Genomic DNA, 17,444 nt, shown 5'->3' on the forward strand with positions numbered 1-17,444 from the left:
ACTTTCTAGGAGGGTTTAGGGATTAAGGATTTAAGACATTTTAATAACGCACTACTGGCCAAGTGGTGGTGGTCGATAGTTAACAAAGAGGAGGAGATAAGGTGTACTCAAGAAAAAATATGGCCTTGATAGATGGACATGAAATTGGGTTGAGAACACGAAGTGAAAGAATGAGTCTGACTTTTAAAAGGGAATTTTGAAGGTGTTTGTCATATTTATATCGAGTGTTAAGGTGGTGATAGGTAAGGGGGGGCCTGATGAGCATGTGGAGTATCATGGAGATAGAGAGGAAAATACCAGGCACGATGTGTATGTAGGGAGTGCCAAAACTTTTAGAGACCTATAGTGGCAAGTATAATTTCCAATATAGGCAATTCTTTTGTGAGGCTCTGCTGCTTATTGCCACAATACGATGTGGATTCTCAAATTTTGAGACAAACAAAATAAGGTTTTTCAAAATATTTTTTTTTAAATGGATCGAGAATCGTATCCGAAATTGAGAGTCAATAGAGTCCGCCCTTAAAGATGTGTGCATTTCCTCCTCCGTTGAGCACAGGGATTAACAAAACTAGGAATTCAAAATCTTCAATGTAGCTGCAGCTTTTGCAAGTGCACGTCCCTCGTATGTCCCTCGGATGCAGATCCTATATTACCAAAACATGAGTAATTGTTTTTAGCTGATTGCCCAATAAAGAGATATGCCTAAACTTTTTGGTGTCAGTACCTAAAGAGCATGAAGCAATGGCATTACTAATCACACTTCTTGGAAAGCACTCTTATTCATGGAAATCGTGATTCCCATGACATGTTCATGAATTTCGATTTGTTGAAGGCAAGAATCCCAATTCTTAATGAAAATTATCTGGATTTGGGATATAGGTTAGAAAACATGTATTAATTATTGTTATACAATTCTATGTCGCTTCGCAAGTGATTCCACATATCACTTCACAAACATTAATCATTCACTCCCCTCCATATTCACTTTCCGTTTTTCAAATCCTATGCGCTTCTATATATTTTCATATCCCTTCTCGCTCTTCAGACCTTGAATCTAGTCATGGTTTCTCTGATCTAGATCCAAGTGACCCAATTGATCCTTTAGTTGGGGCCAGCATGTCATATTTCCAGTAACCAATCACTTCGAATAATTTTACCATCAACCGGCCCAAGACTGCAGATCAGGTGCAATCACATTGCACACCAAAAAGTGTGCTGCTGCACTTGACAGCCCTCCATCTCACTGTTGGGCCCCACAGCTGATAGGCTGTATTCCAAAAACGAAGGGCAGTCAAGTGCAACGGCACACTGCAATGTGATTGAACCTAATCTGCCCTCCCAAAGGCCACTTATGGTATTTGAAAAAAAATGCAAGTGCTTGACTCCCCATTAAACTTGCTATATGGGATTGTCCCCATAAGTCTTTGCCACTTGTCCCTACTTTAGCTGGCTAACATGGACTTTGATTTGAGTAGTAGTGGCCTTCCTCCAGTCGACTTAAGTAGCCTCTACTTGTCCCTACTTTAGCTGGCTAACATGGACTTTGATTTGAGTAGTAGTGGCCTTCCTCCAGTCGACTTAAGTAGCCTCTATCCAACTCAAATGGGTTAATCTTTTATTGCTATCAGAGTTGGTGATATTAATTGAAGTGAGAAGGTAGACAATCCACATGGGATAGTTATAGCAGGATGCACCAAATTATGCATAGTTTAGGGACGTCCACATCTCTGATATGGATGGCACCCTAGGGACCGAGAACCATATCACAGTGCTTTGTCTTCAAATTAAACCCTCCTTCCTTTTCATTATGACATTTTCCTCATGGAATTGGTTGGCCTTGCCATGGTGGAACCAGCTAGCCTCCAATACTTTCAGCTAAGTCATCCTTGGATTTTTTATTTATTTTTTGTTTATTTTCTCGGAGAAACTGCCCCAGGCACATAGACCTAGCCATGCTGGATCAGTCTACGGTACTAATAGTCCCTGTTCATGTTAGCATAAAACTCTGAGGGTTTACCCCCTCAGCCGTGGGGATTGCCAAGCTTTGGCTCACGGAGGGGGTGATGCTCATGGGATTTGAACCTAGATTGCCCGTCAAACAGTCTAGGCCCCATCCCACTGCGCCAAACCCCTTGGGTCAAAGTCATCCTTAGATTAGTCCTCTATTTTATTTTGTTTTTGTTTTTTTTTTCATATAAGCTGGGGTTAGGCAGACCCCTGTAAGGGCTCAACTCATCTAATAGGGGCAACTTGTGAATGTCATCAAGTTTACTGGATGCCACAAGTTCGAAACCCACATATAGCATCCCTTGCCACAAGGTCGAAGCTAGGTGTACTTCCCTGTGGGCAGGAGAACCGGAAGCCATGCTGAACATGAGCATTTTTGCTCATGCCGACATCGTGGCCATCCGATTTGCATTTTAAAAAGCTCAAAAGTCAACAAACCCACGTGGCATTTCATCCAAAATGCAAACAGATGGCCAGGATGTCGGCATGAGCAAAAATGCTCATGTTCCGCATGACCTGATCTGCTTCAGGTTGACCCTAGATGCAGACCCAGGTGGATATATATATATATATATATATATATATATATATATATATATATATATATATATATATATATATATAGAGAGAGAGAGAGAGAGAGAGAGAGAGAGAGAGAGAGAGAGAGGCTAACTGGTTTGGCCCCTGTCAATCTCAGGCTGATCTCATATAGAAAAAACTTGTCCGTGATAGAATCATATTGAGGGACGTATGGTGCCTCAATTTTTTGAAAATCCAATCAGGGACATCACATTATTAGGCAAAATTAACAGTTTCAAGTTAAAGAATTCATCCTTTCAGATCTGCTAACGTATGGAGTTATACAGCTACTCTCCTGCATGTTTGATTTAAAATAAACCTGATTAGGTGAGAGAGGATCAGGTAAAACCGTGTTTTACAAGGTTAACATAAATCTCATTCGGCACTCAAACAACATAAAAAATGAGTTGCACGAAAAGAGGCCAAACAATACATGAGTTTATTCCAGTTTAGATTTTATAAAACATTTTTCCTTAAAAATCAAGTTAGGGTATAGAAGCTATGAGACTTGCATTTAAGAATCATTGTAATCTTAAGATCTGATCCAATTGGATCCATGATTGAGTATTTTTTATATATAAATTTTTTCCCTCTAAATGCTTTGATTAAAAAGAATGTGCTTGCTGCCAATTTTTGAGAAAAGGCAGAGCTTCATTTGTTTTTTTATTTTCAAAGTTTTATTGAAAAAGACATGTTTTAAACGGAGTTTGCTAATTATGGTTAGGCATTCTACCTAAACATCTAAGCTGATCTGCACAGAAATTAGGTTACTATTTTATTCTCAGAATTTGACCACCCTAAACCAAAACCCCAGGTGAGGCCCACCACTAACCTGCATTTCGTGGCCCACCTCTGAAAGCTACAGATACACTCGTGCACCAGAAGTGTTTGATCCGTAGTATTCAACTCAACACCTTCACAACCACCCAGCTGGCCATGCAGGCAACCCCGTAGTGTTCTTGGAGCATATGATAATTGAAGACATCCTTCAGTCAACGTAAAATGGGATTGATACAGTGAGGTGTGTGAACTAAGATTTCTAGTTGGCAACTTAATCACATTGGGGGATATTAAACAGATCATTAGGTTTCGGAACATGACTATAATCATGAGAAAAACAAAGAATCAATCGACCAGTACGTATCTCTTGTACATGCAACATTATTTCCTTAATCCAGACCGTTCATTTGCCAAACTAATGGCTGGAAATGGATGAGCACTTGTGGATTGACATCTTTTCTGGGTCACGTTCAGTTCACTAACTTTGATGCATACTAAGACCAAGAAGATCTAATGAAGATATTGCCACTTGGGTGCAATAAATACCTGTTTTCTAGCTACTTTTATTTGATAAGATTAGCCATTATCATCATGGGCAAAGGCGTAGCTAGGGGGGGGGGGGGGCAGTCCTGCCTCCCCAAACAGTTATTTTTTTTTTTTTTTAAAAGCCCAGTTCTAGCCCAGCCCTGATTCCATATGAAATAGATTTTTATCCATTTTTGTAGCCCAGCCCTGACTGCAGCAAATAGTTTGATTTGTCCATATGAAATCGTTTTTTATTAATAATTGTAGCCATTTTTTATTTTATCTCAAAAAAAAAAAATTCAAGGGCGCTGCCCCCGAACCCCTGACTATCTCACAAATACATTTTTTTTCGCTACAGGCCCCCCCCCCCCTCACATGAATCCTAGCTACGCCCCTGATCATGGGAAAAGTTTTTTTTAGGTTGTCACCATCGGTGAATTATCATCATAAAGGCATGCCTTACTGCTCCATAAGATATATATATATTGATGAGAACATGTTTAATGGATTTATCTAATTTTTTTAATGATTTTTTCACAATTCTGGCCTCAGAGATACATTTGGCACGGTCGATTTAGAAGGAATCATTGTTGAATCATGTGTTTTTATGCAAAAATGATATTTAGAGCCTAAAATATTTACGAAAATTTTGGGTTGTCAATATTTCAAACCTTATAAAAACCTACACATGTATTGGAATCAAATGCTGGAAGAGCTCACCACTATAAAACCAAGCTCACAACTGTACGACAATCTAAAAAAACAAAAAAAATCCATTTAGTATATGTTTGCATCTCTCTTCCTCTTTCTCTCTATATATAAAATAAGCCTTTGGTGGCATACGGTATGAATGAGTTATAACTCATAGGTGCAAGATTGCATTTATAACTTTTGATATTTGTATCACCAAAAAACCCTTTACACACCAGATTCGGGGGATTTGATCCCACCAAACAGGCCATATAGATTGTTAGATTTACTTAATAATACACTAGCAATAAGATATTGCTCATTTATATATATATATATATATATATATATATATATATATATATATATATATATATATATATATATATATATATATATATATATATATAAAACTTTAAACCTGCTTTATTTATTAAAAAAAGACAATTACGTTAACCTATGTCACAAAAGACATGAGGATGCGTTACGTGCAGATTTGACCCAAGTTCTGATTTTTTTTTTTAAAGTAGGACACAAGGACACGGAATTTTTTATTTTGTAATCAATAAAAATATTTTTTTATATTTTAATATTAAAAAATAAAATTTTCATTAAATTAATACTTAAAACTATTAAAATTATTAAAATATTTTCTTATGTGTCAGTGTCATGCTGCAAGCTCCAAGCTGGGTGTACCTTCAGCAGGCAGAGGTGATCTCAAAGCTTTACCACGAAAGGCCTGCAAATGTGCCTTAGCCCTAGCCAAAAAACTAAAATCTCTCTCTCTCTCTCTCTCTCTCTCTCTCTCTCTCTCTCTCTCCCCCAAAAAAAGCTCATGCATGCTTGGCTGTTGCCTATAATTCTGTATTGACAGTAAATTATGGAACAAATCATCACACAATGAACAGCTATCCAATGCTGTTCTGATTCTTCCCCGCTTTGAATTTTTTTCGTATTCAACACACGTCAGTGTAGCCCCCAAGTTGGTGTATTGAGGGTGAGGCCTTGGCTACTAGGTGAGCAGTCAAGGTTCGATTCTCATGGGTGTCACCTCTATGTGCAAGCCAATGCCTAGCACAGGCCCCTGAGGCAGGAGTCTTAGCATTGGAGTTTTATGCAACTGAGTATTGCAGGCTGAGCCAGTACGACCAAGTCTTAACACCCAGTGCGGTTCCTTCGGGTTAAAAGTTCAAAAAAACACACGTCAGTGTACCACGAGCGAGTCCATAAAAAAATGCACTACCATATGGAGCAAGTTTTTCATGAAGCAATAAGATGATGCAAAAAGGCTAGAAATAGCAGCATAAATTAACCAACTCCTAACCAAGTCACCCAATACACTTGCAGAAATAATCAAATATCCCATCACACCCACCACATGTGCAGTAGGGGACAGGGCATAAATGATGACGAAAGTGAGCCATCACTAAAGGAAAGGAAGAAAAAATGAACACGAAAGCGAAATTAAAAAGTTGGAGTGCTTTATTAGACGTATGATTGAGGGGTTTCTTACTGTAAAATTAATAGTAGTCCACGAGGGTTTTGCTCATCTAACAGGGGTGACTCATGATTGTGAACAAGTTGACACCAAATGGGATCAGCTTGTCTGGCAGGTGCAGTTAGTGCACATCACCTTGTGTTGGGACCATGCAAGTTCGAATCTCAATAGTATCTGATTGTATAACTGATAGTAGGGTGTCAATGGGTCGAGTTTCTGCTAAACCCAACCCATACCAAACCTTAAAGGGTCCAGGTATGATGATAAATAAGATCTGATTAAGACCCGGGTCCTTTCCTGAAGGTCCCATTAATACCCATGTCCGGAATTAAAGGTCTGTTTAATACATGGATCCTTGTATAGTTTATGAAATTTTATATCAGACCTGAGCCCAACCCGAGTTCCATTGAAGACCCACACTTTTTCAATGTAAAAATGGAAAAAATATTTAATACATGGATCCTTGTATAGTTTATGAAATTTTATATCAGACCTGAGCCCAACCCGAGTTCCATTGAAGACCCACACTTTTTCAATGTAAAAATGGAAAAAATATTATTTTACCGAGTCTAGTACGTGCGTGTAGTTTTTATCAGGTCCGGGTATGGTTTCTCTTAGGATAAGTTTGATTAGAACCAGGTCCTGATACCATAACCGAAAATTAGGACCTGGTCTGGTTTCAGCTGAATTCGAACCAAACCCGACCCGTTGACACCCCTAACTGGTAGGGTCTGCCTCACCCCAGCTTTCTCTGTCGAAAAAAACAAGTTGATGGCACGTCGAAACCCGCTAATACATGTTCCTTGTTACAAACCCAAAAGTTAGATATACTTCATGGTTACGGGAAGCTTCTACCTATATTGGGAAGCTCGCTTCTCAACCTGAGAATTCGCTTCAGAAGCTACAAACTAAGCACTTTTGAAACTTGATTCCCTTGTTATCAGAAGTATGTTTCACAAGACATCGGATTTTACATGAAAATTGATTTTCACTAAAAAACAATGAATTTATATAATTAATGAGTTGTGACTTATAGTAACACCATGTTTTGATTTATTTTGATTAGATTGTAAAGTAACTTTTAAATGGTAATATATTGTCAATAATTCTAAAAATGTTTTTTTTTTCAAAAAATTATAGATGTTAAATTTCAACAATCTTATTAATTCACTTGTTAGATGTTTTCTATTAACTTCTTGCTTCCCTCTTGATATGTACTCTCATAATTCCCTTGTTTCTGGCTTTTGCTTCTTCCTTCACTTTTGAATTCCGCTATTCTCTGATGAGCAAGGGAAACCTTCACAGGGTCATGCCATTTTGGTGGACATGTCCTTGGTGACACAAGCGGACACACTCGAACACGTCTACATAGACACTGACATGTACAAACCTTATTTTAACAAAAAAATACATCTTAACATTAAAATCTTAAAAAAAAAAAGCTTTTTATTGATTTAAAAAATATTTTGTCCTTGTGTGCTATTTTCTAAAAAATTTTGAACTTTAAAGTTGCACCCGCATCATGCGTTCTTGTATTCACGTGTCTTTGCGACATAATTTTAGATAGGGATGGCAGTGGACCGGGGAGGAACCAAGCCCTGCCCCGCCTCACCTGGGGATGAAGGTTAAAATAAAAACCCATGCAAGGATGGAGGTGGGGATGGACTTATGCTTTCCCCGCTCTGCTTCATCTCCGTCCCGATCTCCACCTTGCCCCGTCTCTAATCCTTCTTTAGGGATGGCAATGGACTGAGGGGAAACGGTGCCCCACCCGGCCTCGCATTGTTTAGACAGGGGATGGAAGACATGAAGCTGGGATGGAGGTTAAAATCTAAATCCGTGCGAAGATGGAGGTCTGGATTTTGAGACGGGATGGGGGTAGAGACCTTGACCCCTGCCCCTGTCCACTGCCATCCCTAATTTTATGCCAATGAACTTGGTGATCGAGTCGATTCTCGCAGTTATAAAAAAAAAAAGGTTGGTAAGGATGACCAAGTTTTAGAGTAGTCACAAGACTTGTTCAACCTTACCCACCAAAGGAATTAAATGATGGATGATCCATCCATCTCATTGCCTCTAAGAAATTTGACCCTTCGTGGCCTAAATTGACATTGTCAGTGGCCACAAAACATGTGCAATCCTTGCTCATCTACGCGGCTATATTGATCATCATTAATGATTATCCAAACCGTCTTCCAAACTTTGTTTTTTTATTAGGGGATCTTCCTCTATAAATATCACCACACTCCACACTGCCTCCACACACCACCCGTTGCTCTATATACATAGTAGGAAGCAATCACAAAAGAAAGAAAATAAAAAATGGCCAGTTCTCATGGAGGAAGGTTCTTCCTCCTCATTGTGCTCAACCTGCTCGTTCTCCATGCGAGTGCTACTCGCAAGCTGATGAGTGATCAAACCGATCAGACTCCCGACAAGACTCCTCCTCTTGATGACCAGAAATGGTTCCATAAATTTCTGGGAGGTGGTTACGGTGGTGGTTATGGCGGCGGAGCTGGCTTGGGAGGTGGTTACGGTGGTGGTTATGGCGGCGGAGCTGGCTTGGGAGGTGGATATGGTGGTGGCTATGGTGGTGGTGGAGGCTTGGGTGGTGGATATGGTGGCGGTGGAGGTCTAGGTGGGGGCTCTGGCTTGGGAGGTGGTTATGGTGGTGGTTCTGGTCTGGGAGGTGGTTATGGTGGTGGTTCTGGTCTGGGAGGTGGATATGGTGGTGGTGCAGGCTTAGGTGGTGGTTATGGTGGTGGAGCTGGAGGAGGCTATGGAGGAGGAGCAGGAGGTGGGTATGGTGGTGGTGCAGGCTTAGGTGGTGGATACGGCGGTGGTGCCGGTGGTGGTTCTGGTGGTGGAGCTGGAGGAGGCTATGGAGGAGGAGCAGGAGGTGGGTATGGTGGTGGAGCAGGAGGAGGCTATGGAGGAGGAGCAGGAGGTGGGTATGGTGGTGGAGCAGGAGGAGGCTATGGAGGTGGGATTCACTAAGGAATGAAAATGCCCACTGTTGATCTAAAGAGTATGTGCATGGGAGTTTCTGATTTAAGATGACGATCCAGGAATAATGTGAGAGAATAAAATGTGTTGTCTACTGTTTGTCTATTATGTTTTTTAGGTTTCCATCTAATAAGTTTACCTATGCATGCTATTGTATTAATTAGTTTGGGGAATGGGAATTTGAACTGTGTGGAAGTATGTTTCATTCTATTTTACTTTAATGAGTTAATATTTATGACTCGAGGTGATATGCTCACTGCCCTCTTTGACGTTTTTGCTTACTCCTTTTGGGCTGGCTGCATTCTTCTGTAGTTGCTGTTTGTAGTTTGTCACAAGGGACACGCAACTTTGGTGGTGTGACTCTGGTGACACGAGTTAGACACGCTTTGAGATGACCCAGACACGCACAGATATTATTTGAATACATTTTCATAATTTTAAAATAATATGGCTTTAATAATATTTTTTGATAAAAAATACTTTTTTTATATAATAGAACATAAAAAATGGTTCTTTTATTGATCAAAATAATAGAAAAAATGTGTCATTGCGTCCAATGGTTTAAAAAACCTTTTGAACTCGTGTCGCGTGCAACCCGTGTCTTTGTGACATATGTAAAACAGAGAATTGCCTACGCTTCTTCAAAGCCTTCATCAATTCTCCAGCAAAATGGCATGGTTCATCTACCTTTGTTTTTATTTTTATTTCATTTAAGGGTCAATCTTTTGCCTATAATTTAAAAATTGAGCCGCACTTTTGAAATTCCAGATGCAAGCCAAACTTTCCTTAAAACGGTCAAATAGGTACCTCATGTCTACATCTATCATCTTGGAAAAAGTAATTCCTTTTTCGTATTAATTTCTTTCAAGAAAAAGAAAAAATAAACATTTAAAACTTTTTAATTATGAAGGTCACTGTTGTAACATGACTTATGATTTCACCTGAGTTAAAAGACAATAATAAATGAAGGCTTTTTTTAGCATTTCAAGAAAACATAGGCTTATATTTAGAATTTTAGAAAAGTAAGGCTCATTTTTGGAATTCGGGTGGGCAAAAGTTTGGTCCCTAAATGAAATTTTGCTTTTTTTTTCTAAAAAAAAAAAAACACTTTTGTGATAGAACACCTGGTCACGCTGGCTCAACCTACCATACCTTCGGTCATCATCCTTGAAGGGAGCCTGCTAAAGACCCTTATGGCCAATTAGAACAGGTTTGTTAACAAACTTAGAATGTGGCAGACATGCGAAACACCGTCCACCGCATCCCATTATCTGTGTAAATAGCGTTCCACCTTACCTCTTATTACAAATGGACAGGGACAGGGGGGACGTAGTTAGTGAAAAAAAAAAAAGGTTAACCTTGACGGGGGCACCCTCCCATCCTCCGTCTCTCTCTCACCCCGACTTTCTCATTCTCTCCTCTCTCACCTCGACACTCTCTCCCTCTCTCACCCTCGACCTGAACTCCTATCTTGACTCTCTCTCCCAATTTTTTCACACCCTTTTCTCTTTGGCCGATGAATCGTCTCCTGGAGGTTAGCCTTCCTGTTCTTGTTTTTTTTTCTGAGTTTTTCATTCGAAAAATCTGTTGTCCATGATAGAAAATATAAAAGAACTTGGTGAATTCATGTTTGGATGTTCTTTTATTAGTATTTATTTGGAATGGAATGTAGAAGGATTTGGGGTGGATTTCCTTACGTATGCTTTGTCTTTGGTGTTGTTAAATGCGATTGACGACCATGGTTGAGCAATTAGGGATTTCTTTTTTAAGGTTTTTCTCGCGGGTAACGTTGGGAGCCGTATAACGACCCTTATGGACCAACATCGATTTATGAGAGAACAAAAAAAGATTATCCCAAACAAGGGCAAAACGACGTATTTGTTCTTCCTTAATGATTCATTATTCTTATTTCCTTGGTTATGAATCATTAAAGTATTAATGGATCGTCTGTGCAAGTGCTATGTGAATTCATGCAGTTTGCACTACAAGAAAACATGCCATTGCCGGTGATATTTATCGTCGGCAATATATGATTTATGGTGGCCAATATCATAAATGATGATAAATATCATCACCCCAGGCATTGGCTTTTTACGATCATTTATATTATTATTTTTTATGATATTTATTTTTTATTATTTTTATAAAAATAAATTTGATGATTTTATATAGTCGGTATAAAAAGGTGGGCTCTAAAATATCATTGGTATTAGTAATTAAAGGTGACGATAATTATCATTGGCTATAGTAGTTAAAATTGATGATAAATATCATTACCTATATTATTTAAAGCCAACAATATATATCGTCGCCTATGATAGTTAAAATCGACGATATTGATTACATGTTAGAAGTCAATGATAATTGTCGATATATATATATATATATATATATTGAAAAATCATATATATTACTATAATCGATGATATTCATCGATGATATTTATCATTGATTCTATATTAAAGGTGACAACAATTATCATCGTATTTATGTTGAAAAAATCATATATTCAAATAGTCGACAACAAATATCGTGGGATATGTTAGATAAATATGGTCAGCTATATTATTTTAAGGTGACGATAAATATCATCACTGATTAATTAAAGTTGACAATATTTATCGTCATCATTGACAATTACTTTTAAAAACCTAACAATATTTATTGTCGACATTGACTATATTGTTTTTTTGCAAATTTAAACCCTAAAAAATTAGGGTCATATCATTACACGTGATCCACCAACAAGAACACATGACTGGGATTTAACACAAATATAACCAGCATTTGCGTGGAGTAATCTGGAAGAAACATGCAGCAAAAATGTTTTTCCAAAGATACCATACTAGATGCCTCAACATTAGCCATTATCAAACAACCTCAAAAGCAGAGAAAGGTTTGAAAAGCAACTGACTTTGCTGATTTTGAAGTGAGCCACTGAACAGATAGGGTGGATCACTCCCAGAAGAATATCCACAACGACCATAAGGCGAGTAGCTTGGAGAGCAGCGCCTCACTGCAAAATTCAAATAAGAGACGCAAGAAAGCAATTAATGATCCACAAAAATGCATCAACATAAACAACCTCCCACTAAGAACCTACCCCTGACAGTCTTCGCACCCAGATACTGCCCAGGAGTCAGTGTTCGGCCTCGCTTTCACCTTGCCTACAGAAGTTGAAAATTAATGAAGCCAACACAAGTGGAACTTAGGACCAGGCACCCATCCTATGGAAACAAACAGTGAGCAATTGAAATTTTAAACTGCAAGCAACAAACACCATAAGCTACAAAGACACATGAAACATGCATGCTTAATTGTTTAAAGAAAGAAAATGCAGGGCATACAACTCTCTGATTATATAGTTTGAGTTTGCTTGACAGTTTGAGTTTGAGTTTGAATTTGATGTTTGACGCAGAGCTGCTACACACAGCTAACCTGCTGAAAGAAACTAATCTTTCCAACCAACGTGTAAATAAAGTGTCCTTGTTGTTATTCATAATCTGACTAAACATTAAAATATGCCACCCCAAAAGCCATAAGAACATATCAATTCAGACACTTTACACACCGATCAGCTTCCCCATTAGTGGACATAGTTACAAACCCAAACCCACGAGATTCCCTAGTACAAGCATCCACGACCTGAAGAAAAGCATATCTAAAGAAGACAAATCAGGTAAGAAAACAAGGAACAAATTTTTCAATTTGCACCTGAACCCAAACCAACACCAGCTAGCATTAGTATAGCATAAACAATTTGATCAGCTTCCAACTTCAGGAATAATGAATGTGGTATGTGAAACAATGATCAGCTATGGTACCCTAACACTCCATTTTTCCCTTTGTACCCGTGTTGACACGTGTATCCTTATGTTGACACAATAACACCTGGACACACCATTTTACCCTCCGTAGATACAAGTTTGTATTTAATTTATAATTTATAATTATATTATAAACTTATTTTAGATATAACATATATATTTAGATTATATTCAGTTTATTTTGAATTTATTTTGTATTTATGTGATATTTCGTATTCACATTTTTTGGAATTGCCATGTTGTACCCACATTATATATCTAAATTAAATACATTTTTATTTAATTTATAATTTATTTTCAGTTTATAATATATATTTTAGATATAACATATATATTTAGATTATATTCAGTTTATTTTGAATTTATGTTGTATTTACATGATATTTAATATATATATATATATATATATATATATATATATATATATATATATATATATATATATATATATATATATATATATATATATATATATATATATATATATATATATATATAGTCGTGTCCTCCTACCCATATTTTTCCTATGCTAGTTATGTCATATCAGCAGCTGTCAGCATAACCTCACACTAATTTTATTGTTAATTAAATGGAATACATGAAAAATAAGTTTTAAATGCAAAGGTTAATAACATAAGTAATATTATTTTAATCCACAAAAACAATAAACAAAAATTTACAACCGGCTTGATAATCATTGTTCTCAGCAACTGTCCCATGGACAACCAAGGAAATGTTAAACGTAGTGATCTGCGGCATTGAAAATAAGACATGCTTTTAAAACCATATGCTATAATCAAGTAATGTAGGAAAGCTTCCCAAGTGAAAATTTAATAAACAAGGTGATTTTCAATAAAAAAAGAAAAAGGGCAACTTCAAAAAAGACAGAAAAAATAAACAGGGACCAACCATATCGGACACCTCCCAAGGAGCATCAATATCACCTCATCAACATATCGACAAGCCAAAACACTTAAGCTTCTTTCATGCAGATTCATGATCGGGTGATGTGCCCCTCTCTGAGTACTGAAATAATCACCATGGAGTCAAAGGCAAGAAGTTAGCTAATACAAACTATCACATCCAAACTATATATGCTACTTCACTTATATGCAAAATCTAATTACAAGATCCTTCAATTGAACAACACATCAACATAGGGATTTCTTTGACAATATGCAAAATCAAATTACAAGGTTCTCATTTCTAGTGTGTCTTCCCTTTTCTTTTGCTTGACCCTCTAGAAATTCTAGAGGTGTCTTTTTTTTAAAGGCCAACCTTCCCATCATGTCAAATTCAATTCTTAGTTTTCTAGTTCTTTAAAAACAAAAACAAAAAATGTAAAAGGCATAAATCCTTGAAAATGGTGATTTTCTATCGATTTTTTATAAGTTCTTGTGTAAAACCTGTTTAGTTGTATCGGGTAACTTGAAACTTTGGGTCTAATTGCTAAAAATCAGCCAATTCAACCGAATATTTAGAATACTTCCCCAACTTAAAAAACAAGTCTTTTTTAAATTCACCTGGCTTGTCCCAAAATTATCCCCACATGAGAGAGAGAGAGGTGTGTAAATTAAAGGACCTTTATAAAAGGTCATATTTATCCATACCAAGTGCAATAAAAAATCGTGACTTTATTTAAAGGTTGCCAAGGAGGCATACATGTCACAAGCATATGATGAAACAATATGTATCTATATGTACATCCCCACAAACTGGATGTTGTTATACACCTAGAACGGAGCCTGTAACTTATCAATCACTTTCTTATCAACTTGGAAAGCCTTGGCCAGACTATCATCATTGATGGGTGGCTTTGACCCAAAGACTGCATTAGCAATGGTGATCACACCTGGGTTCTGGCTGCTTAGCCCAGCAAGGGCCACAGCCTCTCCATCCCCTACGTTCTGCTGGAAGTGGATTAGCCCTTGTGGGAACACAAACACGTCTCCCTTGTACAATTTCTTTGCGAACAACCGGTTGTCCGGGTTGCTAGTCACGAACCCGACATAGAGTGCGCCTTCCAACACGACCAAGATCTCGGTTGCACGCGGGTGTGTGTGAGGTGGGTTCTGTCCCCATGGTGCCAAGTCGATGCGAACCAGCGAGATTCCTAGAGTGTTGAGTCCGGCGATCTGTTGGACGTTGACCGCAGTAACGATAGAGCCCACTGGGTTGGATGTGTTGCCAGGCTTGTCCAGCCCATAGAAGAAGAAATCTTCAGGTTTTGCCACCATTGGGTTCTTGCACACTTGGCCATTCACAACAACTGCATTAGAGGCCAACAAGAAAGCATAAGAGCTAAATATTAGCATTTCCCAAGTCTTAGCCATATTGCTTTACTATAACATCAACAAGACACTAAAGAAAAAGGGGAAGGAAAAAGGTATAATATATTGAAATACATCTAAGAATATGAATGGAAAGATTATTTTTCAAGATATCAAATAGTGCAATTTACTTTTCAACAGAAGGTGCTTTCATTATATATATATATATATATATATTGTTACGTGATACATACTAATAAACTAGCTTAGCTTATAATAAGCTAAGATCCTAGCAGCTTTGTGAACTCATACACCTCACTATTTTATGTTATGTGATTTGGGCCTGCTTAGCTCAAGTTGATATATAGAGCATCGCATTCGTAATGCGATGATCATCTGTTTGATTCCGATAGCGGGATTTTCTCTTTATGATTTAAAACGTGTCCTTGAGATCAAATCATGTTTGGGACGTTAAGTGACAGACATGATCAGCATATCAAGTGGTTCCCAAAGTGCTGTTGCTAAATGGTATGTATCATCCATGTATACCTGCGCACACATACAACGTTTCCATATGCACCAGTGGCTTAGCTAGGATTCATGTGAGGGGGGGGGGGGGGGCAAACAGGGGTGTAGCAAAAAATATATATTTGGTGTGATAGTCGGGGCTTCGGGGGCAGCGCCCCTGAAATTTTTTTTTGAGATAAAATAAAAAATGGCTGAAATTATTAATAAAAATCTATTTCATATGGACAAATCAAACTATTTGCTGCAGTCAGGGGTGGGCTGGGCTAGGACTGGGCTACAAAAATGGATAAAAATCTATTTCATATGGAATCAGGGCTGGGCTAGGACTGGGCTAATAAAAAAAATTTAACTGTTTTGGGAGGCAGCCCCCCCCCCAGCTACGCCTCTGCATACATGCATGTGTGTGTGTGTGGATGCGTGTGTTAATACAAGTATGGGGAAGTACTTGGGCTATGAACATCAGCAACACAGAAGTCTTGCAACTGGCTTGGATCAGTTGCATTGCAGAGAGAAGCTACAAGGGCAAGGAGGATGAAGAATGTAAGCTTCATCTTCTAAACCTTGAGGAAGAAACCTTTGTTGTATGAACACAAGGGTTGATCAAACCTTTCTTGTGCTTGTTAGGATGCTCCTACAAAGTATCATGCATGCATATTTATAGGGTTCATATAGAAGAAGTCCATCTCAACATTGTTATCGTTGTATTTCTATATTATTAATCTATCGAAGAAATCATCAAACCATGTTTATCTGATTGATACTCACCCACCTGCTTTAATTTTGGACAACATCTAAATGGTTTCTAGAATGACTAGGACCTTCTTTCAAAAAAAAATACAATGACTAAGACCTTGGTTGGATATTGTACTGCAGTAGTGACAGTTTAATCCTTTTTCTATGAGATATTAAATATATGAGGGACTAAATATAACTCAAATAAGGTTTTTAAATTATTGATATGTTATATTGTTTGCATAATATCGTGGTTGTCAAAAAGAGAAACGGAGACGAAAAATGTCTTGGGAAATGGAAAATGAAATATATATATATAGTAGCTGCATACACCGATCTGCTTACTGCTGCCTACTGGGCTTTTGAAGGGTTCTTTTCTATGTTTTTTCTGAAATCTGACCATACACGTGTTTGATTTTATAGAAATAAATTCTTGCATCATTCTATTCCGGCACACAGGTAGGTTTTTATAAGGTTTGAAAAATGACAGTATAAATTTTTTATAAATATTATAAATATTCAAGGCTTAAAAAATCATACTTGTTATAAAAGACACAATCCAAGTATTGTTCCCTAGCAAATCGACCATGCTGAACACGTCAGCATGGTCAGATTTGAGAAAAAACAACTCGGAAACCCCTTCGCTCGTGTTAGGCTTCCATAGGCAGCTATATATATACAAAAAATTTATTTAAGTTAATTGCATGAAAAACACATAGAACATGTATTTTTCATATAAAGTAAATAGGTTTCACACTACAAGAATTCTGCAGATTAGCGACGGACGCTATCCATCGCAAATCCATCGCTGAACTGTTTAGCGATGGATCAGCGACGGCTTAGCGATCCCATATACAAACAGGTTTCTCGAATGACAGGAAATGTATTTTCCATGAGTTTTCGACAAGTTTTCGGCCACATAAGTTTGTGAAAAGTGTTTCGTGTTTTAGAAACGGTTTTCTAACAAATAAATTTCCCACATACAAATGGAGTTTCTGGTGA

General features: G+C 37.7%; 1 protein-coding gene across 3 annotated transcripts; it reads right to left on the bottom strand.

Moving 5' to 3' along the window:
* Positions 1-14,645: 14,645 nt before the first annotated feature.
* On the bottom strand, positions 14,646-16,261 carry LOC149844651 (putative germin-like protein 2-1). 3 transcript variants are annotated; one of them, XM_089997288.1, is made up of 3 exons: positions 16,156-16,261; positions 15,742-15,768; positions 14,646-15,181 (listed from the first exon to the last, which is right to left on the bottom strand). In XM_089997288.1, exons 1-3 carry the CDS (start codon positions 16,259-16,261, stop codon positions 14,646-14,648), a joined length of 669 nt encoding a protein of 222 aa, XP_089853414.1. The 3 variants fall into 3 exon arrangements, with proteins under 3 accessions (XP_089853414.1, XP_089853416.1, XP_089853417.1); XM_089997290.1 differs by lacking the exon at positions 15,742-15,768 and having other exon boundaries at positions 14,646-15,190; positions 16,162-16,261; XM_089997291.1 differs by lacking the exon at positions 15,742-15,768.
* Between the last annotated feature and the right edge of the window lie 1,183 nt (positions 16,262-17,444).

This window comes from Nuphar pumila, chromosome 2 (assembly GCF_984573655.1).
Source record: "Nuphar pumila chromosome 2, dmNupPumi1.hap1.1, whole genome shotgun sequence".
NCBI classification, from domain to species: Eukaryota; Viridiplantae; Streptophyta; class Magnoliopsida; order Nymphaeales; family Nymphaeaceae; genus Nuphar; species Nuphar pumila.